This window comes from Lonchura striata, chromosome 4 (genome assembly GCF_050655825.1).
Source record: "Lonchura striata isolate lonStrDom1 chromosome 4, ASM5065582v1, whole genome shotgun sequence".
NCBI classification, from domain to species: Eukaryota; Metazoa; Chordata; class Aves; order Passeriformes; family Estrildidae; genus Lonchura; species Lonchura striata.
This window is the reverse complement of record NC_140706.1, coordinates 60254405-60279270: the sequence shown is the minus strand read 5'-3', so window position 1 is coordinate 60279270 and position 24866 is coordinate 60254405. Positions and strand designations below refer to the sequence as shown.

Here is a 24866-nt window from a genome sequence, read left to right as displayed (position 1 = left end):
CTGAATTGATAAGTTCAGGCAAGCAAACACTATTCATTGGAAGTGGGTGGGGGTTTTTGTCTCAAGAGAATATATATATATAAAATATATATTGCTATTCTGACTTTTTAATTAATACTTAGAAAGTTTCTCTCACACTTCTGTGTTCATAAAACTTATTTCAGCTATTATGTTTTTAACATCCCAATCTTATTATGGAATCATTTAGGTTGGAAATGACCTCTAAGAAAGTAAGGTCTTTAATTCAGAGTTATTAAGTGTTTATCTGCAAATTTGGTCTCATTTGTGTTCTCTTCATTCATAAAAACTGAATTTGGAAGTGATTTATTTTAAGGGTGGTTTGTAAGGACTGCAAGAGACACTGCAGCTTAAATTGTCTGGGACTTCTCTAGGTTGTACTGAGATAACTTGTAACATGTGATGAAAATTATAGTTTTCCAGTAGAGATTTGAATGGGAGGTAGATAGGTGTCATATTCAGGGAACTGAATTCCTGGCTTCCAAAAAAGTGTTTGGCCAACACGCCTCTTGAGGAGAAGGTAAACATGCACTGTGAGACTTGGTTGGATTTTGTTTGAATGAATGCATGTTGGTAGGCTTCCTCATCCATTCCTGCTGTAACTTCCTTCAATTAACTGAAGTCCTTTACAAAGGAGGCAGTTAAAGATTAACAATAAATGATATTCATTTGCTTTGTAAATCCTCATAAAATTGAAGGTTTGAATTTAGCAAACCTGTGAATTCTGCAGTTACTTAATTTTTTATTAAGTAATTGAGGTTTGACTTGCCTGAAGATGTTGCTGCTGAATGAGTATGCATATTAAATATTCTTAAAAATAAAGCTAGAGTATTTCCAAGCCTGTATTTAGACAGCAGTCATTAATTATTTGTGGCCTGTCATCAAAACTCCTGAGATCCAATGTCACCTTGTTCTCTTTCTCCCTTTGTAGGTGTTGCACTCTCAGTCTCGACACATTGATGTTAGGATGGCTTGTGTAGACTATCTTCGGAAAAATAGGGAGAAATTTGAAGCAGTAAGTATTTTTGTTTTCTTTGTCAGCATTTAAGAAAAGTTACTTTATTCCTTCCACTTTGGTATATTCTGCACTTCCCTGTGTTTGTGGCAGTATTCATTGTAGCTAAATACCAGTTGGTGCTATTTAAGTTAATTAGCAGATATGTGGTAGTAACTCATTTTCCAAAGCCTGGAGAGGCTTGTCTACTTCATGGACTGGAGTGATGTGGGAGAAGTTTTGAATGCTTATGAAGAAAGAAAAGCAAACTTAATCTTCAATAGTCTATACTGAAGCTACTATAATCAGGATTTTAGTTCACTGTAATGCCTGCTTTTAGTAAAGTAATAAAATGTTCTTGCTGTGCTAATTAATTGCTTTTCCAGTATATAAGGGATTTAACTGAGATTAGTGAAATTTTTTTCAGGGTCTGCAGTTTATTATGCATTGGCACTGTAGGTTTTTTTTTCCCTGAACATCTGTAACTAAGCTTTTCATCAACCATGGATGCAAAATATTTTGATATTCATTATAGTTGGTCAATGCTGTTGGTGTTTACATTACAGATTACTTTTTTTTCCTTCCTTTTAAAAGCACATTGATCAATAATGGTGCTTCTGTTTGTATGGGTTCTAGTGTATATACTGTTACCTGATTTCCAGGACAGAAATAGTTGAGACAGGGGAGTCTCAAGGGAGAGTGAGTATGGGAGGATTTGTTACTAGAAGATTATTACACTTTTTTTCTGTTCTAAATTTACCCAGACCCAAAATACAAAGACTGTTTTATGTATGCGCTGGCATAGGGAAGAGAAGGAAGGTAGGAATAAAGGTGTGTCTTTGTGCTGTAATTTCTGACATAGTACCCCCTCAGCTCTAATATGAGTGATCACATAAATGTGGAAGTTATCAGGAATTAGTGATATAAAATACAGCAGATCTCTCTGGGACGGTGCTGCTCTGACTTGACTCCTTCTGGTTGTTTCTAACTCTTGGATGTCTCTCTTCTTACTTCATTTTCTCACTGCTGACTTTTTAATCCCTTTCTAGAATTACCCTGCTCATTCCAATATCTGCTTCTCTACTTCTGTTCTCTTGTTCCATTGTGTAGTGTTGTGAAATTCCATGCCCTTTTTGACTCTTAAGTGTGTGTTTTTCCCATATTGTTATTTCTCATCACTGCTTTGTTAGCCCTAGCTGGTTTTAGTATGGTTTTGATTTCTCTCATCCAAACTCCTGGTCTCAGTGTTCTTTGTTCCCCCTCAGACGTTATCCCAAAGTATGACATGTCCTCTGTCAATCTTTGCTTTCCTTCTGAAAAGTCTCCTTTTTAAAAGTTTCTTGTGAGAGTAGGTGTTTCATATTTGTTCTCATTTCCCAGTGTTCTTCCTCCCACAGAAACCTCACTTCAGCTCTGCTGATCTCCTTTGCTGCCTCTGTCTCTCACTCTGCTTTGTGTTTTCTGTCTGGAATACACCACTGTTATCTCTCTTTAAAAAACCCAAACAGCATAAACAACAAATGCCTCTTCCCCTAATCTCCTGGTTCAGCTGTTCACTTTTTGCCTCCTCAGTTGTTATGCTCTATTGACATGGTGGTGCTTCCTGAAGTTCCTCTTCTTTCTGTTGTTATAATTTCAGCTTAAATTTTTGTCTTTCTTTCCACTGATACTGTTATAACCAAGATTTCAGGAGTGCAGCCACCATCTTTATTTCCATCCTCAGCCTTTCTTGCAGTGTTACCTTGAATTGCTGCTGTGTTACATACATTCTCTAACTCTTCAGTTTCCTATGAGAACTTCCTGGTGTCCTTCCTTTCTTCCTCTGTGCATTATCTTCATGTCATTTAATTTTGGCACAAAAAGTAACTGCTGTCTGTGATCATGTTTGGCTGATCTACCTTTTTTAGCTTCACACCCAATTGCTTCTATCTGAATTAAAAATGTGGGCCAGGCTAGGTAGTTGTTCTCACTTCCAAATGGCTGAAGCAGAACTTTTAATCTCGTTACTCCACTCGGTTCTCCTTATTATCTTGTTTCTTAATCACTGTGGGTAAAGAGACCATCCAGCTTGTAGCTCAAATTCATAAAGGGATTTCTTTCTTGATTTTCACCTCTGTGGATCTTTATTTCAGGTAAATCAAGCAGATAGTGACTAAAGAGCAATTTTTAAAAGCAGCCTTTCTGTGACCTGTGTGGCTGAAACACTTTGAAGTTAAGATGTCTCAACTGCTGCAGCATCTTTCTCTGCTCTTGGCAAATGTGAATTTGGCCTCCTCATGCGTGTTAGGGAGTGCAGTTGAAGGATCACTTTCTTGGGCTGGCATTTGAAGTGTCACCTGATTGTTTGCATCCTTTGCTGAAAGTAAAAGCAGTTTGAGGTGATACAAAACAGAGGAAAAAGTGCTGAATGGGTTGCCTGTACTAGATCTTACCACTGCTTCCATACTACAGAAATGGGACTCCTGTTTCTGATTGTCCATTGTTGTTTATTTAACAAATGTTTGAATCCAAGTACACAATTCTCTCTTCAGTGATGCTTTGCATGCCTTAGATGAATTGCCCATAAACATCTACATCACATCATCTTTGCTTTCTTCCAGATTCCCCATTTGTCTGCTGAGTTTCTTTTTGGGGGGTTTTGTTTGGTTTATTTTACTTGTGTGATGATTTTGAAAGCTGTCTATGTGATTATTTTCTGCAAGGCAAACCTGTGTGTTTGGCTGTTCATTCCTTCATCTCGACACCCCTTTATATTTAGGTTGTAAGCTTTGTGAGGGCAGGGGAAACTTCCATTTCCAGCCAGTGGTACGTTCCCATTGGTACAGTGGATCACAGGTTGGGGATTCCATATGCTGCACTATTCAAAATTACTAATTACTGCTGTTTTTTTTTTTTTTTTTAATACAGTTCATAGAGGGGCCATTTGAAGATTATTTAAAAAGTTTGGAAAATCCACAGGTATGTTAGACCTGATTTATAATAGAAAGCTTTTGTTGAAGTTGATGGCTAATTGGAATTTTCTTTTCCTCTGAAGTGTTTTTGAATGAGCTTAGGTCTTTGAATTACATGAATTTTATGTACATACTCTCTACTGTAAAATTATTTGGTGATTGTGTTTTTATGTCCTGTTGAACTCCAGAGTCAGTGTTCATATATTTCTTTTCAACAATGCTTTATTGCACCTCTTGATATGCTTATGGGGAAGTATAATTGTATATTTGTTTGAACTTAGTTTTCTTTTGTTTTCAATACAGGAATGGGTTGGACAAGTAGAAATAAGTGCCCTTTCTCTTATGTACAAGTAAGAAAACCCTTCAATATGTTTTACTGAGATAATTCCTGTTGTTTTGTTAGTAAATCGGTTCAAACAGCAAAGATAATTATGTTGTACCATAACATAGTCCTCTAAAATTATAAATATATTTGAAAATTGCATCTGTCAAGGGATTACATAAAATATAAAAGTGAGTTTGCAATAATGCCATGTATCTCAGTTGCACAGGCACTTGTGGGTAATCTCATACAGTTTGTGTTTTGTTAATTTTAGTATCCTAGTTTTTCTGTTAAAATTACTTTTCTTCCTGTTACTCACCAAGGCTTTAGTACTGACCCTATTGCTCATATGAGAGCTGTACCCATTTCCTAGATACTAAATCTTTATTCACAAAGTAGTGAGAAACAATGCACTGAATATTTATAACTGCTTTCTAATTATTGTGCAAGGGAGTGAGTAATCCACAGCATCTTCACTGTCTGCTGTTTATAAACTTATTAAAGATTCAGAATTTCGAAATGTTTACTGTATATTGATGGCTTTGTCTATTGATGAGACAGCTGATAAGAGGAAATAATCAAACTAGTTAAATATTACCTTTGGCACTTTGAGTGCTGTGTGTGGGAAATTGTATGGAATTCTATCTCTGCATTTTCTGAGGTGAATGGCCAGCTCAGAGCTGCGTGTCCTGCGTGGATGGGGGAGGACTGAGCTGAAAGTCAGAGCAAAACTTGGCTCAAGAGGCTTAGTGAAAAGGTCTGGTGGTTACACTGAGCCAGGTTGTAGAGGAATATAACTCAATTTTAGTCACCAGAATTGGATGCCTAATCACATCAGAAACTGGATGGTTGTGATCTGTTGTATTTCTGGCCATGAGAAATGTATTCTCATAAACAGGAGTAGTTTATTTTGCAGTTGTGCTACACTGGTATCCAGGGCCACAGCTGATAAATTAATAGAGAAAAATCCTGGTTAATAACAGTGGGTTTTTGAAATATCCATTGAAAGCATCAGGAAGGTTTTGTGGCACAGGTGCAACTCTTACTTAGTATTTCACTGCAGAGGTGACACACAAGAGTAGTTATTGCTGTGCTTGTTTTGGGAAGACAGGCTTCTATTGAAAAGGCAATTTAGAGTGTTAGGGAAAGCAGGAATAGTGGTGGCGTTAAGGGGAAAGAGTTGCTCCCTCTCCTGCTTGCTGGCACACTTAAGGGAAGTAAGAATTTCCTGTTCTGTTCCTGTAAGTGACTCCAGACCTTTCAGGCATAGGATAGAAATTCAGTACAAATAGGTCTGATTACCCTTTCACTGCTCAGACCTCTCTCAAATATAGGTTAGTTATCTGGTAGAATTTTCTTTGCTCCCTGAAGTGTATGAGTCTTATTTGCCTTTCAGAATTGCTTCTGAGTGGTTGTAAAAAGTTGTTGTTTTTTTTTAATCCTGAAACTGTGAATATACTAAATTGTTTTGTAAGACTGATAACATTTTTGCCTATGTGACAAAGAAGTTGAAGGAGGTGACAGGTTGTTAAGCAAAGAACTGTAAGAGAACGTTATGGATGAAAGGGAGAGAGAGAAAATATTTAAGCTTAAAATCATGATAGAGATTGATTATAGCAGAGAAACCTGTGTTTTCAGAAGTGTTTCCTGTGGTTATGTATCTGCCTTGAATTTGACTTCATTGCTCAAATTGTTATTGATACTACTTTTAAAATAAATTCTAAACTGCTGCTTTTTTTTCTTCCAGGAAAGATTTCATAATATACCAGGAGCCAAATGCTTCTCCTTCACATGTAACTGAAAATGGCTTTTCTGATAAGGTAAAAAAAGAAAAATCATGGCTATTGTGACAGGCTGAAGTAAGACTACTTTATAAACAGAAGTAGTTGCATGTGACTTTTATCATTCAACGCAATTAAAAGTTCTGAGAATTCAGTTTTAGCAGTTTATTTTGTGCATGGTTAAGGCAGTTGTGCTGTTAATACATGTAACACTTCTTTTTAAATAAACAGGATATATTTAGGGCGTGACATATCTTCCTACTAATATAAAATTCTGAAAACACCAATTTTCAGTCACTAATCTTTGCCTTAATTTTTTTTTTTGCTTTTGTTCAAGTTCTGTTTGGTTTAAAGTACATCCACCAAATATTTTGATCATTTTATTGATACATGGAGATCCTGAAAGACAGCAAAGCACATGGGTGTCATAAATTGAATTTAAAGGTAGTGCTTATGAAAAAGTGAGATGCAAAGCCTAAAATATCCATGTGATTTTTTTAATAGGTGTTGCTGTGCTTCTCAAGTGGAAACCACTATGATATTGTGTATCCCATAGAGTATGCAGAGAAGGCTGCTCTGTGTCAGTGTAAGTATTAAGCTGTTAGAAACATATTTTTACCAAAAATCTTAAAGATCTCATTGTTAGGTTTCAGGAAAAGGCTCTGTATGGGAGTTTATTATAGTTATTTTCAGTAGCTTGGTTTTCAGTTGGAGTTGTCAGTGACTGTATGATTGCTGTCTGAAATAGTGGAATAAAAACTGATTTAGCTAGTACTTGATTTTGCTCTTCTGCTTTCTCCTCCTCTTCCCCAGCTCTGCTGTATGAGTTGCTCTATGAGAAAGTGTTTGATATGGATGTAAAGAAAATCATGGCAGAACGTGGTGCTGTTGGTGTGACGGAAGGAAGTAATGGGAGCAGTGAAGTGTCTGCTTCTGATTCGGAAGATGACAACTACAGGTGAATTAAATTGAAAAGTTGCCTGTGAGCACATGTTAAATGAATTTTCTGAATTTCTGGTGGATAGTGGAATCCAATAGTCAGGGTTGAAAACGTTTAAAAATTACTAAGGAAAGAAGCACAAAGAGGTAGGGTTAGAAGTGTGAAACAATGCTATGTGTAATCGTTGCTTACCTAAGGACAGGCTTCTGGCCTTCCTCTGTTCTTCCTGCAATCTAGCTTTGAGTCTCTTTACATAATGGATTATTGCCATTGCAACATGTGCCTCTTCCTGTTTAGAGTAGCAGAATTGTCTGGGAGAATTGTCAGTGTGCCAGTCTCCGTGAGAATGACTTGGCTTACTCTGCAGCTGAGTAGAGTTACAGGGATCTGATCCAACTTGTGTGGCTTCCACCTCTGGGGGCTGGAATACCTGCTTGAGGTGAAGCTGATGGAGACATATAGATACAGCTTGCTCCATTTTGATCTGGATCATAAGGAAGTGGGGTTTATATTCTTTTTGCTGGATGCTGTAGTAAGCTTTGAGATTTTGACCTAACTCCTTTTGCACAGTCAGTCATTCACAGTGCCATTTTTGCACTTACATATTGGCAGTTTTTCTTCTGTTTAATAAGGTTCTTGACTCTGGCTTGTATGAAATTCCACTGAAACTGTGGAGATGATGCTGCATCAGTGGATCATGTCCCCACCTCCCACTGATTGTTACAGTCCTTCCCTAGGGCTCTGCTGTGTGGCATGTGACAGAAGTTCTTTGAGCTGTTGGGAGCTGGTTTCTCCCACAGGTTGAAAACAACAGAAAGGAAGATAATGGAAATCATCACAGGGAAAAGAAAAGGTCTGGGAAAGGGATTAGCTTATTTTTGTGTTTGGAAAAAAAAAATACTAGGGAATGTTGCCAATTAAAATACCAAGTATTTCTGCCTGAGGAAACAATTATTATAGCTAAATGTCAGCTAATGGAAATCTTTATTCCTTTCTGTTCTTGGAGCTTTCCTGGGATTCAAATGCAGTAGCTGTACCCTGTATCTTTGGGATTCCTAAGAAAATATCCTGCTAACCTCCTTAGCACCTTTGGAAATCAGGTCATATGCTCACTGGAGACTGTGAAACTCAATGTTTTTTATTTAAACCATATGTCCTATAATGCAGGGGCTGGCGTGTGTGTATATGACTCTTTACCCAGTTAACACAAATTACAGACACTTAGCTGAGTTTATGAAGTCCTAAATCTTTTGCTTGTTGAAAACAAGCTTGTTTTGCTGAAGTTGTCTTCAGCATATTTCATAAGCTGGTTTTCCAGAAGATTCTTTTCATTTTATAAACATAAATGTTTTGATCATGTTGTTAATAAGTGCAATAGTTTTAGGAGAAGTTAATGCTGACAGTTGCCTACAACTGTTGTAGGAAAAATACTTGGAACTTTCTCTGTGGAAAGTTTTTTTCTGGTGATGTCAGGTGTAGAAAATAAGAGTAAATTAGAATGCCTGATGGAAGTTAACTAACAGAGTAGGTTTTGAGGTTTTTTTAATGTCTACTTTTGCAAGGTTTTCCTCATGTAGTTGCAAAAATTTTAAGAGGACTTTTGTTTCCCTGGTCTTCCACCCCTTGCTTTTTTTTTTTTTTTTTTTTTTCTAAATTACAGAAAAGCACACATAAGATAGACTTCCTAAAACTTGTACTTAAACCCAAAATCTTATTTCTTTATCAAAGAAAGTTAAAAGTACAGTTTTTATTTTAGACAGCTTTTTCACTTCAAGTGATGAAGATATTCTGTGATATGGTTATTGTCAGGAAAATATATAGAGAATGGTAGAATCACTGTTTTAATCCCCTTTAGATGTGTCTTACCTGATTTCAAGCCTCAGTAATGCTGTAATTCATTATGAAAACATAACTTGCTTCTGTCCTATTACAGAAGTAAAGCTACAACAGTTAGTGATATGAATGGAATGAAGTCTCTTTCTGGCAACAAGGTATTTATCCGTTGAGATTTATTTTATTTCTAATAACTTGTACTGAGCTATATTTTTAGTATTTAATGTTCATGAGAGACTCTTGAGTTACTAGCTTTCCTAACATGTAATATTCTAAACACAACATGTTTCTTTGAAAGTAACGTATATTTTTGATGCACTCAGAGGTGGGTGGGTAAGTGTCCTTTTTAGTGCTGCTTAGTTCTTAGATTTGTTCTGGCACAGTTAAAAGAACACCATTTAATTATTTTTTTCAAAGCTCTTTATGCTCTATGTATTTTCAGCATTTCTGTGTTGCAGTGCAAGGCTTGAGCACTGTGATTGAAATATGCAAAGCTGGACATGTGTGTGCAGTTGACTATTTAGCACTTTGTTCTGTTCCACGCAGCACCTTGAGAGCAATGGGAATCCCACCTCATTGGCGTTGCCTAAAAAGGTTCTGAAATCGCTTGATCCCTTGGTTTACAGAAACATTGAATACGATGTTTGGCTCCGATCCAAATGGGGTGAGTAACAGAAGATTTTTGCAGAGTTGCAGCTTTTGCAAGCTGTGTGAAGTGAAGCCCTCCTGAAGAACTGATGCAAGAGGCAGTTTGGTGTATTTAAATTGACAGCATATTACTGCTTCTGTATTTACAGATCAGCAAAAACAAGATTTTTCTATTGCTGCTGGCATGCAATACTCCATTGGAGATAAATGTAAAGTAAGTAATATTGAATTGTAGTTTATAGACACATTAACATTTTGCTCAAGATGTTCATTTTCCCTCTTTGTTAACTATTTTGATATTGCTACTTTATAAATACTCTTGGGTTGTATCTTCAGCTGAGGATATACCTGTTCTTTAATTGTTGGCAGTGTTCATGACTTACAGCATAAAATACAACTGATAGGTGCAATTTTGCACCATTAAAAAACCACAAGGTTAACTCTAAGAGTATTTGTAATAAGAGGACTGGGAGCTTCAACATTAAGCATGGAACTGTATATCCATGTGTTTATATTTGACACTGGAGATAGTGATTAATCTTTGTACATTGGCTTTGATAAAAATCTCAGTACTTCCAAGTAATAAAGTACAGCTTGCTTTAGTTACTGAAGATCCCTGCAGCTGGGCTTGCTTTAGTTACTGCAATTGGGCTGTTCTTCCTCTCAGGGTGTTGGTTACACTATTGGTCTTCAAATTCTATAAAGAGATTTGTATTAAGTGTTGCAGCTTAAGAAGAGCCAAAGTTTGCCATTAAATTCTCAATTTGTAGATTACTCTCCTTAAGTGTGTTAGTTAAACTGGTGGTACTCTGCTAAATGTGTTTCTTTATAGGACATTAGACCATCTATTAAAGTTATTAATGACAAAATATTCAGTTGGGGTAATCATGTAGCACAGAGGCTCTTTCAGTTTGTACTTCTTTATTTGTGTAATGGAATCAACCATAGTGACTAAACTGCAGGGAATACACATCTCCAAACCTAAAAAAAAAAACCCAGCCACAAAATACTCCACAAAGACACAAGTCCTCAACCCCCTGGGCCTCAAACAAAACCAGCCTAATGCCAAATGGATTATTTATTGTTTGATAGTACAGCCTTAAAATGTACATTTAAGACCCTAAGGTTGTCTTGTTTAGTATTTATTTACAGATTTGGGAGGAGACACTCTGGTAATTAATATAGTCTCTCTGCCAAATTTTCTTGTATGTGGCAAGACAGTAAATATATAGTATAAAAACATGTGAGAAAAACATGAAGTGAATAGTGAAAGTTAGAGTTGACGAAATTAATACAACTGTAAAGTCAAATACTGTAGTGAAACATGAAGAAATTTATTTTGTATTCAGCAGAAGAATTTTAAGAACACACAATGTCAGACAACTAACACTATGATCATGTTTAAAGAACTTTTTTTGATCTTAAAAAAACCTTCTGAAGAATAACTTGTGAAGTAATTGGTTTTCATTACGTTCCTCATTAGACTACGTTTCACTGAAGTGAAGTGGATTTTAATAGGTAAAAGCTTTGAGTTTTATTCTGAGAGAGAGAGTGTTTTCAGTAAAACTGAAAAGCCTGGCTGCACTGATTGCTTTTAACTTTCTCATGTGGTTTTGAAAAGCATATTTCATTAAGTAGGGTTCCTCAGCAAGTTGTTTGTTTGTGGTCTATTTGTTTAGAGTTGCGTGTGTGTGTTTGTTTTAATAGTATTTTTATTTCTTTTTGAAGAAGCAATAGGGATTGAAGATTGGCTTTTGATTCATTTACTGAATTGTGATGTGTATTTCTCAGGTCTTCTATTGCCCAGAGACAAAGTTTTGTTTCTCATTGTTGATATTTTAAAGAATTGGCTCCTCTCACAGTCATCTTTGGAGCTAATCCACTTTTTTTTCTCGTTCTTGGTCTTTACAGGTGCGCTTAGACCATAATGGGAAATTTTATAATGCCCATATTCAAGAAGTTTGTTCAGAGAATGGGCCAGTTGTTGTATTTGTAGAAGAGCTTGGAGCAAAGTGAGTGCTTAATCTCTTTTGGAAAGGAGCACCAAACTGAACAAAGCATTACTTTGGTTCAGAGTTAACTTCAGCCCCTGAAATGCATATGTTTCTTTACTTCGAGCACTACTACCACAAATTCGTTAAGAAAGCAGCATACTATTAAAACAAGCAAAAATTGATTATCATTTCAAACTTCTTTCTGTAATGCCAAGTCGTCTGGGTATTACTTGCAGAGTAGAACAGTAGTTCCATCAATAGTATTTTAATTTTTGTGCACAAGAGTAATTCCTAAACAGATTGATGCCAGGCTAATAAGGTATTGCTTGTTATTAATAATTAGATGCTAGATTTGTGACAAGCTTTTTGTATTGAAAGGTCTGTTAAAGCACTGAGTTCCTCTGGTGGTTGAGTAGCTCTGCCTGATTTCATACAGAATGCCAAGTTGCTGTTTAGATCAGCATCACGTTTGCCCTACCTGGGACAAAAAAGTGTTTGAAGTTGTCGTTGTGGTTTGTGAATTTGATGGTTTTGGTTGTGTGGGGTGAGGTTTTTTGTTTGTTGGTGTGTTTTGGTGGGGAGTAGGCAGGGAGAGAGTAGATTGAGACTGCTCTGCTGTAAATCCTGTGACTTCTGGGTCAAAAAAACCCACACTGATTGCAGTTTGGGAGGAGGAAACACCTTCAGTCAAGGTAAATGAGAAAGATGCCCATTTATCTTATTTGATCACCATTAAACAGAATTATGAGATCTGAGTAGTATCTTGCAGTTTGAATCCTTTTTAAATTGGAATTTAACCTGTTTGAATAATGTAAATATATAACGAATATATTATACTAGTTATGTATTTACATTTTTCTATTAATATAGAATATATTACATTATTATAGTTATACATTATAATATTACTATAGAATAAATATATAAATAAATAATCTTTCAAATAACATTAACATTTGCCTGGATAATCCTCTAGCATCCTCAATTAAAAAGGCAGTAATTGTTCTGGGATATATACCATCAATGTAACATCTTTCAATCTTGGTACCTATTACAGCTTTGGTAATAAATTTATCTAAGTATTGCTTTATCTGAGTATATTGGTTTTTGGGATCATTCTCTTTTTCTGTCAGCCCTGAAGGCATTCAAAAATGCCCCAATAAGCACTTCAAAAATGGCTGATCATTCTTTACTGGATAAGTTCATGCCAGTTTGCTAGTTTTATGTAAAAAGGAATAAAAAAGGGTTTGCTGTTCTACACATTGCTTGAGTGTAATAATAAAGGCAAAGGACTTGGAAAACAATGTTCTCAAAAATGGAAAGATCTGTCAATATTAGTGAACATGTGGTATTAATTTACGCAAACTCCAGTCTGGTCTTTTAAGATATTATTCCCTCCATAATTCCTTGTTTTGTAGGCATGCCGTCTCACTGAAGAGCCTTAAACCTCTTCCACAGACCTCTCCTATGGAGGGCTGGAACACTGTGCCAGGGAAGAAGATAAAAAAGTTTTACCCAACATGGGGGCAGAATGCTCAGCCTGGTAGGACTGTACCTGTCTTTGTGTGGCAGAATCTTCTTTGTCAGATGTTTTGTCCCAAAGAGCTTTAAAAAATTATTAAAACAAAAGTCTTACCTGTTTCCACGTTGTTATCACAGATGCAGAGTGCAGAGGGCCAAAGAATCAGAGCAAGTCAATCAAACCCCAGTCAGCACTACCTCCTCGACTTCAGCATACTGTGGGAACCAGGCAGCACCAGTTCTTGGGTTCTGGGCCCCAACCTCATCAGACCTCAAATGAGCAAAAAACTCCGGGCAGGAATCCTTCCCAGTCTGCAAGGTAAATCTGCAAACAGCATCTTCCCTGCCTTGAATACTTAACTGAATTTCTGGAAGCCCAGGTACCTGCCTCAGATGCTTCCAGCATACCCTTTTGAAATACAGTGCCATTGAATTCTTAGGAAGTGTCCCAAGTCCTTAAGAATACACACAAGCACGGGAAAAAGAATTTTCTTTTTTCTTGCATGGCAGAAACTGCCTACAAAGCCACATTTTTCCTTGGAAAGTGGATGTTAGTGTGGATTATGTTGTAGTTGTTTTTGGTTGGGGTTGAAATAACGTTGTAAGTGCTTTTTGGGCATGGCTAAGATCTTCCTTCAGCTTCTGCTGAACCTGTCATAGGGGACTGCTTTGTGTTCTGACTTAGCACTTGTAAGGAGTATTAGAAGACTCTTTTGCCTGCATTTGTTGGTAGTGACTTTTTGATTCCTTGGGCTGCTGCAGCAGAATTTCTATTTCCATACTTGCGTCTTCTTCCTTTCTCCTAACCCATGAGTTTGTCTTGGGTTTGATCCAGAATTTCTTAGTCCGAGTGATCCTGCTTCCTTTTCCCCTGCACAGGAAAGTGGAGCGCGAGCGCAGCGAGGAGCTGAGCCATGGCAGCAGGGACTGTAACTACTTTGGGCTGTCTCCAGAGGAGCGCAGGGAGAAGCAGGCCATAGAGGAGTCTCGTTCCCTTTATGAGATCCAGCAGCGGGATGAACAAGCTTTTCCTGCTCTTTGCAATGTATGCTGCATTCCTTGTAATTAACAGTGCACTTTCCATACTTGTCTGTGAGCCCTTCATCAGCCATTGGTTTGCTGTCCTTGAATCACACTGCAATTCAAAAATTAAGGATATTCATTTTGCTCTTGCTTTGTAATTAGAAGTAAGGTATCTACAATGCTTTATATGTTAAAGATAAGAAAATAAACACAGTAGTTTATCCTTGGAATAATTGAACATCCACCACACAGTGCTTTAGGTGTGTAAATATGGGAGACACATGAGCATCTGTATTTGTAGGATTTTGGAGAGATCATTCTATTGATGCAATTTTAATAAAAGTGGTTGGGAATCTCAGTACATCCAGGGAAGCGACCAGATCCTATGGGTAAAGAGTGACTCTCCACATAGGTTTGTTCTAGAGATGTGTGGGGCTTTTTGGGTTTAAATCCTAGGGAAAACGGAAAGAACAAGGCTGGGAAGAATGACTAGGTGAAAGACTGAAGCCTAAGGGACAGAGGTTGCTCTCTCCTGAGTAGTAACAGTTTGCTGTGTTTGCTCACCTGCAGGAGGAGGATGTGATTTATTGTCTGAGTGAAACAGATTTTGTCACATCAGCTAGTGACATGAATGCTCTTAAAGGGCACTTGGCGAAATGTGGCAATGAATGAGAAAGAGTGGATGAATGCAGGATACTGAGCCAGACTCCCCCCCTTTCCCCTTTCTGCCTATCACAGACATAAATATTATTTGTAATGAAGGCATTATAGTATCATAGCAGATGATGGTAAGTGTCATTGGACTGATTACATAAAGTGATATTTCTGCTTTTGTCAACTTCTTCAGAACCAGTTAGTCTGTCAGGCTGCTACACAGACTGTGGATAATGTAAACCAGAAAAAGTTTTCGAATAGTGAAAGAAGAAACAGCAAGTGGACAGCAGAGGTGGAAGAGCAGAAGGAGAAAGGTAAAACTAAATGGGTTTAGATAATGGCTGTTTGGTTTTTTTTTTTTTATTTGCTTCATTTTGTTACCAGTCTCAGAATTTATTCAAGACGGGGCATCTGTTTAGGCAATGAGGGGGAAGATATCCTAAGTAGCAGTGCCAAATTAAACTGGGATGGGTGTGATTTTTGAAGAAAGTACATTTCCCTGCTTTGTTAATGTGGCTGAGAAAGTAGACTATTGGCTGGAATTCTTGTAGTAAATGGGAAGAGGAAAAGGAAAAACTAAAAGACTTATCAGAGCTACCCTAAATTAGATCCTTTTGAAATTCTATAATGTGTGGCAGAAAGTGCCAGTGGGAGGAGCCTTATGCCCTTTATGCCATTTATGAAGCAGGTAAAAGTATTCACTGTGGCATGGTTAAGAATTAGCATTATATAAGAATATTTTATATATTTATATATATATAAGAATTAGTAGAGGAAGGGGAGAAGAAGGGTACAGAAGGATTGGAAAAACAAACCTGTTTACAGTAGAAAGCTCTGTCACATGGCCCAAATTTTGTTAGGGTTTTCTCTCTCCCCCCAGTTGGTTACAACACTTCAGCTTCTCCTCATGGACTGAAAGCTTCTCCTCCTCTGTGAGGAAGTGGAAAGTGGCAGTAATAGAAGAAAGCTGTAGGTGCCAGGAGGAGGTAGTTAGTAAATCTCTTAATTGCAAAGGAATTTTTTAAGGAACGTTCACATTTTTTAAGGAATGTTCACATAGACAAAGCTGGAGAGGAAGTAAAGACTTCACTGTCATGATGAATTTGACTGAAGCGCATGGCATGTCCAGCTTTCTCTGCTTTTTGTGACACTCTGGATTGCATTGCCTCTTGTGAAACTAGAGTAACAATCCTATGGGAATCAAGTATACTTCCTTCTGAGTGTTTAGGGATTCCTATTGCTGCTTGGGGATTTGGCAGTAATTCTCAAAATCAATACTGTTTCCATTTATACTGCTGTCTAGTTGACAGAGTATATAACAAGCTTTTAAAGAATCTATATCTACTATTGATAATCTGGGAATGAATTTGATTGAAAAGCAGTGGTAGCCAGGTCTGAACATAAGCCAGAATGTGAAGAGCTTATTCAGATCTTATTATGTCCCAACTGTTTTTTAACACTGCTTCCCCACTGAAGTGTTTGCTGGTGCTTCAGGAATGAAACTTGGTGCAGCAGTCTGAAAACTTTTTTAGATCTTTTAATCCACTGCAACATTCTAAACTGTTTTTACTCAGTCAAAAATAGACAAGACTTTGAGCTTCTTTTATCTTAACACTTGAATATGAAAATGCCAATCACAGCACATTCCCTCTAAGCAAAGTACAAACTTCTGTTTCATTAGGAGCAATATATTAAAGGATAGCTGCGTTTCGTTCCTGCTTTTCCCAAGCATCACTGAAATGGTTTCCAAACGTCAGTAAAGAACTGTAGAGCTTGGAGAACCCAGGTTGAAGTAGCTGCTCTGTTACTGCCCGACCAACTGTTTGTTTTAGGATGCTTTGATCTTTGGTAAAAATAGAAATTTAAGTTTTCTGAAATAATATATACTTAAGGTATAGGTTTGGTTTTGAAAGTTTAATTTTGGAAAGACAAACTAACTGGCTTAAGTTGTGATAGCCATAAGTGGTGTAATGGTTCATTTACTAGGTTATGTCTTGGTGTTGCAGAGTCAAATTCCAGACAGATCCACTTAAGTCAGAAGCTTGAGCCAAATTCATCTGAGGTAATCTTAAAGAAAAGACCAAATTTTTTTTTAATGTTATTGCTTCTCTGATACATTATTAGCAGAGCAATAGCTGCCTTTAGAGCTGTGATTGCTGCTGCTGCTTTACAGCTTTTAGTGAAATTCTCCTAAGGCTGGAGACTTTGTATTTCTGTCGGCTTTCCTCAGCCCTGTAAACTATACTTAGTCTTTCTCTGCAATCAGAGTCCTCAAACCTGGGCTATTGAGAGCACTTACAAATCTGGATTTGTAATTGCTTAGTGCAGTCTGTACTTTCAGTATAATGGGACCACAGAAGATTTGATGTTTGCTAATAGCTATTGTGCTAACAGACCATGAGTTCTGAAGTTCAGTGAAGATTTATGGCCTCTTGTTGGCTTTTAACCTTTGCTGTCCTTTCAATGAGCAAAATGTCACGCTAGTATAATATGTGATGGGTGCTTAGCCCACTTTGTATGGAGTGTGGTTTACTGTTTGTGAATAACTCTTTGTAAAGTTAATCTTATTATTAGACTAGCTGTGTATGTTGTTTCTAACTTTGCTTTAGAAGAATAGTCAAGATGAGAGTTATCCAAAAGCTTCATCTCCTTTGGAACAAGTAAAAACAGATTCTCCGATTGTTGCTGAGCAAGTAAGAAATGTTTGTTTGATTTCAAAGTTTTCCAGTCAGGAGACTTCAGACAAAGGGGAGCTTCATCACAGCCACGTATGTATTACAATACTGGCTTTTAATTACACAGTAATTTCTATGGTGATAATGCTAAAATTTCATATTTACAGTTAGGAATATGTTATGTCCAGCATAAAGGACAGCCCTTGATAGAAAAGTAAAAGTATATCTATTCTTTTCTGAGAGAGGGATTATTTCATATCTTTCTGTCAAGGTAACTGCTTTTTCCTTTAAATTCTATAGCTTTTCCTTTTCTGGTTTCTCTGAGGTTATTGGTAATTGCTTGTGAGGGTGGCTTTTCTTTTGGGTGGGAAATACTTAAATGTAAAACTTGAGGAGGTGGTTCCAGCACTAGTGGCTCTGTGGTACAGGCATGGCTGGGCAGAGCTCAGAGCAGAGTTTTTCACACAGTGATGCAGCTCAGGTCTCTTTGGGTGTGTTCCTAGTTACTACTTCCCTGTGGGGATGGTGGTAGTCCAGATAAGGCTGAGTCATCAGCGTCACCAGCCATGATGGGATTCAGATTTGTTTGTTTTTACAGAACCTGACTGAGTGCTTGCCGAGCGTAACTCCGACACCCTCTCCAGTCTTCTCTGAGGTGCATTTACCTCCAGCAGTGCCTTCTGTACCAGCCATTGTGCCAGCTTGGCCAAGTGAGCCAGCAACATATGGACCAGCAGGTTTGCAGAGATACTAACATAAATCACAAATTACTAACCCCGGAAAATACTTCAACTCTTGTCGCTAAGTTGTCCCCCAGGAGACACTGTCTCGTATAATTTCACATTCTAAAGGCAGGAATTCCATGCATAGGAATGTAGTTTCTCACTGCTGAAAGCTAGTGAGAGTTCTAATAGATCTTTGATTGCCTGTATGTACAGTTTGCTTGATTCCCATCCTGAAGTTTTAAGAGGGTTGTGTACTTAATTGGCTGTTTTCCCTCTTGAGTGGATAGCATTGAGTTTTGAGGATCTGCTTAAGGTAGACTATATTGTCAGCACATTGACACCTGGTGTTTGTGCTCTCTGTCCCGTGTAATAATAGGCTCCTTGGTTGTCCTGAGGACTCAGCTTGGGGTTTGTATGTGTGAAACCAATGAGATCCATTTGGATCTGAGCTGCAAAGCCAATGTAATGGGTTTTGGTGTGCTGTGCATTTCTTGTGGTTTGTGAAGTTAGCTTAGAATCAATAGTGCTCATTAGATCAGGTGCTGAATTTTCTCTCACACTACTGTTTCTATACAAGAACCAGCTTTCAGATCAGCCTGCTTTGTTCACATGTGACAGTTACAATTTTGTCTCACTTGACTGTGTCTGTGACAGAAGATGTGCAGCCCAGTTGATCTAAGCTCAGATTCAGAGTTGATTCTGAATGACTAGTCAGAATGAGAACTTCAGGAATTCACATGAAAGTTTCATTTCCCCCATTTTTTCCTCGTTCCTATTTCCTTCTGGCATTCATAATTTTAAAAAGAAACAAGGGATCAGTCTAGCTATTTCTGGAAAGCTTAGCTTCCTTGTTTCATTCTTTCTGAAAACTATTCTCTGCAATTTGAATCTGCTGCATCAAATATTTCTGATGTCTTTGTGATTATTTATGTATATACAGATAGGCATTGATACCTGTTCCATATATATATATATATACATATTTATATATATATGTATCTATGTTGGGTTTTTTCCCTCTAGGTATTCCAACCCAAATACCTGCTTCTTCACTGATGCCAGGACCAGCAACAGGACCTGACTCTATTGTATCACAGGCTCAGGTAACATCTGCTTCAGGTGCTGGAGTTCCTGTGTGGCTACAAGCAGTTAACCAGCCTTTAATGCCTTTGCCTCAGACTCTGAATCCCTACCAGGATCCGCTATACCCTGGATTCCCTTTTAATGAAAAGGGAGAAAGAGCCGTTGCACCTCCTTACTCCCTGTGTAGTACTGGGGAAGACTTACCTAAAGGTGAGAAGTCTGAATTTGACACCCTTTTTTCTGATAGGTCTTCTTTTCTTAAAATGTAGAAAAACACAACTTTTTTTGGTTTAAGATGTGGGAGGGAATATTGATTAGAGTTGTAACTCTTTAGTTTGCATTGCCAACATTGTGACTGTTTCAGGTGGTCACACCTGGAAATCTGGTAGGATCATTCTGTAGTTCTTGGCTTGCCCCATCATAACTTGAGGTTTTGTGCATATTAAGAATTATCTTTGGAGAACTGCTTCTGTCAGAGTAATAGGTTTGCTTATGTCACTTAAAAGCTTGGAAGCTGTTGAGTATTTCCTTACTGATCTGGGAAAATACAGCTTTTGGCATACTATGAATGCAAGGTATGTCCATAAAGAACATCTCATGGCTGACTGCACAGTGGTGTTTGTTTAGTGAACTGTTTCTTTAAAAACTAGAAGTTCACGGACTGTTAAAACTGAAATTGAAACTGCTGTTGTGTTCTAGATATCTTATTGTGGCAAAAAACCCCAACCAATCAATTGAAGACATGCAAGTAGCAACTTAATACCAGTGCTCTCTACTGAAGTGGAATTTCATGCAGTTTTTGTATTAGATGAAATATTTTAGGTCCTTATAAATATTTTTGTTCTTTTTTTTTAGATAAGAATATTCTTAGATTTTTCTTCAATCTTGGTGTGAAGGTAACTCTTCAAGCTTCCTTATGTTTTCATTTTTGTTACAAAAATCACTTGTAAATAATTGTTGGTACTTGGAGTGCAGAAGTTTTGTTGCTGCAGGTGTATGTTTCAAGTCCATCTTTGACATTGAAATACTTAGTTTTGTGTTCTGTTACTGGGATTCCAGCAGTTGTCCACAGTGCACTCACTTCAAGTCAGCAGGAATCAAATTCATGTCAGTAGCATAGTGAGACCTTTTGGTTTCCACCTGTGGCTGTACAGCCAGCAAACTGTGCTTTACAAAGTCACAGATAAATTGTGAATGTGAAGATAGTTCTTTTGGATGACATGCATAGGGAATGAGAGAACTGCCCTCAGACTTCAAACCTGGCTGTGTACTGGCAAAGCCACTGCAGTACAGATCCCAAAATCTTTCCCTGGGGACACTCCCTTAAGTACCCTGCATGTCTGTTCTTTATGCTCATGTTAATGATAATAGTATTCTATTACTTCAGTAATTATAGTAGTGTTTATGTGCACATGTGGTGCAAATCTGTGTGTGTGGTTGGGGGAAGAGGTTTAGCCAAATCCCAGCATCTTCCATTTCTTGGCGAGGCAAAGTTGTTTGCTTTCTTTCTCTCTTCTGCACAAAATATGTTCCTTTTTTGCCTCCTTACTTCTTCTGTCAGGCAGATGACTTGGAGCAAGGTGCTGAGAGCTCTTGGACTTATTTAATGGGACTTTGGCCATTATTATTGGCAACAATATTCTTTTGTGTCTGGGCATGGAAAGAGGGGAATATTCAGCAGTTTCAAATGCAAATTGGATACCTCTGCCTAATATAAGTCTCTGTGCATAATAGGAAATCTGTAAGTCATTAATTAGCAAGTGTCACCACATTGCATTTAAACAGTGTGAGTTTCCTTAGCAGTAAGGAGAGTCCCAGCTGCTGTGGATTATTTAGGATCTAGTCTGTCATTTGGTGCTTCAGCACCATCTGCTGGTCCCAGCCCACATTCTAGTGGCGGTGCTGCTGCACTGGTGTCACAGGGTACAGCAGGCCCAGGAAATAGCCTCTGCATTGTCTGTCTGCTGCTCTGCTCCAGACCTGCCCTGCCCACACCCTTCCACTGCACACTGAGAGGGAAGGGGCTCCAGCAGAGGAGCTCTGCATAGGCTTTTCAGGATGGTTTGCTCCAGGAACTGTTCTACAGAGTCCAGTTCATTAACATGGAAGTAGAGAAAAGGAGAGGGATCACCACCTGAGGTGGACAACTTTAGTGTTGTGGCCTTTGCAAAGGGAGGTCTAGTAGAAAAAATTGCCAATTGGTAAGTGTGATTCTGGAAAACGAGTTTGAGATGTTTCAAACATAGGTAGAACATGACTTACTAAGTCAAACTTTATGTCTTTAACCATCTAGAAATCGTTACTAAGTTTTCTTAGTAATCATAACTGCTGCCCGTTGCAACTGCATTTGGAAAGGAAGCAAAAAATAAGAACAGCATCCTAAAGTCATAGGATTTAGAATTGAGGGCAGTCACTGTAAAGAAAATTCACTTTTATCTCCTATAATTAAGTCTTTTGAAATGGTAAATGACTGGTGTGCTTTTATGTCTCTCTGAACATTCCAAAGACCAAATAACTGATACAAATTTTTTTTTTCCTGCTGTCTTGCAGGCATACAGTTGTCCCATGTGGGCACCCCATTCTTACCTGTACCCCCTGCACCAGGCCTATTTAGCTGCTTGTAGAATGTACCCAAACGTGTCCCTTCCTGTGTATCCGCACAACCCCTGGTTCCAGGAGGCTGCTCCTGCTCAGAACGAAAATGAAACTGCACGACCAAACAGGCACTTTGCTGTCCAGACCGAGGCCAGGTCCAATGGTCAGATTCCACAGGTTGACAGATCTCCATCACTGCCTCTGATCATACCTTCAGCTCAGGTGACAGAAAGTCAAGGACAGGTCTGTGTCGAACCGGAGAATCCAGCGCAAGCTCTTCATGCGAACTACGAGGAGTCCCTGAGAGGGAAAAATATGTTCCCGCAGCCACCCTTTGGACACAATCACTTTCTAGGAGCTGTTCCAATAGCACCTCCTTTCTTTCCTCACTTCTGGTATGGGTACCCAGTTCAGGGTTTCATTGAGAATTCAGTAGCGAGACCTAATCTTGTCTTGTCTCCTGAGGACAAAGAGGCAGCAGCTGGCACCTCGGCCAGCATGTATGTGGGCAAAGAATGCAGCCCTCCAGTTCCTGGAGTGAACTGTGCAGAGCAGCTCCAGAAGACCAACAGTGGCAGTGGCCCCAATACTGTCCCATTCCCAGTGGCTGCTGCAGGGACCCCGAAAGACACTTCAGCCAGGGCCCCTCAGCTGGAGCAAACCTGTCCTTCGGCCACTCCTAAGCAGAAAGCAGCCGGGCAGCAGCATCGCTCTCCACAGACACAGGGCCCAGAGAGGCCGACGGCAGGGCCTGGCACGCAGCCACTGCTGGCAGAACCTCCCAAAAATGAACTGAAACCCGGCACTCCCGGCCGGAAGGAGAGGCCTGCTAAAGGGAGAGAGTCCAAGGGCGCTGGGAATGTGCAGATGGAAAGCAGGGCCCAGAGAACGAGGGAGGAGAGCTCTGAAGATGACACTGAGGTTTCTGACATGCTGAGGAGTGGCAGATCCAAGCAGTTCTACAACCAGACTTACGGAGGAGGCAGAAGGCCCAGACCTGACAGGGGTTATTCCAGCAGGGGAGGATACCAGTTCCAAAGAAATGAGGAGGCCTGGAAAGGACCACCCAGCAGAAACAGAGATGACGGCTACCAGTATCAGAGAAACTTTAGAGGGCAGCCATATAGGAACGACAGGAGAAGGGCAACACTGGGAGATAATCAGAGGGGGCAGCAAGCATAAAATGAGTGGATAATTGGAAAATTTAAGTAAAAAGTAATTTGAAGTAGCAGTTTAAAATCCTAATTTCCTTTTAGTGAACTTCAATGATATGTTTAATTTTGGGCTAATTTTTGGCAAAAAAAGACTAGGAGGATGTCAAGTCGTTCCATAGGGTTTTTGGGGGGATTCTAGAGTTTGGCTTAGCAGTTTTTCTTCAATGTCAAATTAGAAAAAAAAAAATAGATTTAGTGTTTGATATTTTTTTTTCCCACAAAGGTTTGCGTTTGTGATAGAAGATGGGTATGTGCGTTTACTAGAGTGACAAATGACAGCATTTGATGTGATCTAGATTCTAAAATTGACGGTAACATTGCACCAAATATAAATGTATATTTTATCATACAATGCCTTAGTTCTGAACTGAGCTAAAGGAATTCTCAGCCTACTGCACTGTTGTCTCTGATATGCTTCCAACCCAAAGGCCTTTCATCTCAAAAAGAAAAAAATAATCTGTCAAACTTGAATGTTTCTTTTGTGTGTTACACGTATGGCAGCCAGCTAACCCTGTGTCTTAGGTATGTTGTATATAGTTCTTTTCATAATCATAGGGTATATTTTTGAATTTTAAAAAACATTTATTTGTTGAAATCAAAATCAAGACAAGCAGTCAAGAATACCTGTGTATGAACTGATAAGAACGGCTGTTTCCACCATCAATTCTTCTTAATGCTGGTGTGACTAGAATGGTGCCTATGCCAACTGAATAATTACAAAGACAATAAAAATGTAGATGCTATGCATTTCCAAAATAATTCTGCATCTGTTATAATAGCAGAAGTTTTTTTAATGCCACTTTAACACTAATGCACTGACAAATCCTAGATATTTTGTGAGGAGATGCATAAAGTACATGTTACATTTTTTTAAGTTTGTACGATTGAGCTACTGTTCAGTATTCTTTTGTTGTTGCACTGTTGATGTTTTGCATGTACAACTCCTTGCTGGAACTACTTTTAAAAGCAAGAATGGAGAGTCTCAGTGTGCTCTGCTCTTCCCTACAATTCAGAAGAAAGTGGCTTCTGCCTTATATTTTTACACTGTGTCAGAGTTCTGATGCTGTTTCTTCTGAGCCCAGTTACGATCTCCGCAGTGTTCCTGTTGCCTTTGCAGTCTGGATGTTCAGCTGTCCAGGCTCGGAGAGTGCAGTGTGCACAGTATTCACTCAGCTCTGTTGCTCTGTAAAATTGAACTGTTGTGTATATTTTTATATCTCTGTATACAGTAGTATAGGTGACGGTACCCGTTCATTGTGTCTGAGATTGTACACCCTTGGTGCAGAAACCAGAGTGATAGTTACATGATAAAGAGTTTGTTTTCAGATGCATGCTATGTATAAAACCCTAATTAAAATAAATGTTTTGTCTTTTCACTTGCTTTCTAAATTTTATGTATATATTTAAACCTGTTGAAATGGCATTAAATGAAATGTTCTTACAGAGCCAGTTGTAGTAAACAGCATATGGCAGGCAGCAAACAAAAAGAAGCCATAAACTGCATTTGGAGTTTTTGTTCATTGGAGTCATGCTGGAGGCTTTTTGGTTTTTATTTTTTAAGTTAAATAGTTTTTCATTCAGGATTTCAAAAGAGGCGAGCATCACCTTTTCAGGTTGAGAAAACGAAACAAGCACTGGGATTTAACTGTTTTTACCTTTGTGATTCTTTGTTCATTTCAACTCCTTTCAAAATAATGAAGAGGGTTGCTTGTTGAGTTTACTGGTGAATTTTAAATTCTAGCTGTGCCCCAAATTTGTGCAGCAATCACTGAACTAATCACTGTCCTAGAGCAGGTAGTTCATCACAAGCTTTGTTCCAGGAATGAAGCCAATGACACTTCCTACATGGAAGTGTCACTTTCTGTTGGGAAACACTGGGGAAGGAAGGCATGGCC

The 24866-nt window shown here is 38.4% G+C and overlaps 1 protein-coding gene across 11 annotated transcripts in view; it reads left to right on the top strand.

Annotated features, from left to right (window-relative positions):
* The window catches only part of OTUD4 (OTU deubiquitinase 4), a 28463-nt gene extending 4116 nt beyond the window's left edge, over positions 1–24347 (top strand). For 2 of the 11 annotated variants that reach the window (XM_085579201.1, XM_021549272.4), the window contains 20 exons: positions 950–1033; positions 3920–3970; positions 4267–4313; positions 6033–6105; positions 6571–6652; positions 6880–7024; positions 8940–8997; positions 9386–9503; positions 9637–9701; positions 11399–11499; positions 12900–13024; positions 13141–13321; positions 13882–14047; positions 14873–14993; positions 16686–16741; positions 17289–17447; positions 17953–18091; positions 19103–19372; positions 20018–20058; positions 21713–24347. In XM_085579201.1, the coding sequence (XP_085435327.1) occupies positions 950–1033; positions 3920–3970; positions 4267–4313; positions 6033–6105; positions 6571–6652; positions 6880–7024; positions 8940–8997; positions 9386–9503; positions 9637–9701; positions 11399–11499; positions 12900–13024; positions 13141–13321; positions 13882–14047; positions 14873–14993; positions 16686–16741; positions 17289–17447; positions 17953–18091; positions 19103–19372; positions 20018–20058; positions 21713–22939 (3309 nt within the window). In that variant the 3' untranslated portion in view covers positions 22940–24347. The remainder of the gene's footprint in view (positions 1–949; positions 1034–3919; positions 3971–4266; positions 4314–6032; positions 6106–6570; positions 6653–6879; positions 7025–8939; positions 8998–9385; positions 9504–9636; positions 9702–11398; positions 11500–12899; positions 13025–13140; positions 13322–13881; positions 14048–14872; positions 14994–16685; positions 16742–17288; positions 17448–17952; positions 18092–19102; positions 19373–20017; positions 20059–21712) is intronic. The other 9 variants (XM_085579205.1, XM_085579202.1, XM_085579206.1 and 6 more) reach the window with 9 other exon arrangements.
* Positions 24348–24866: the final 519 nt, after the last annotated feature.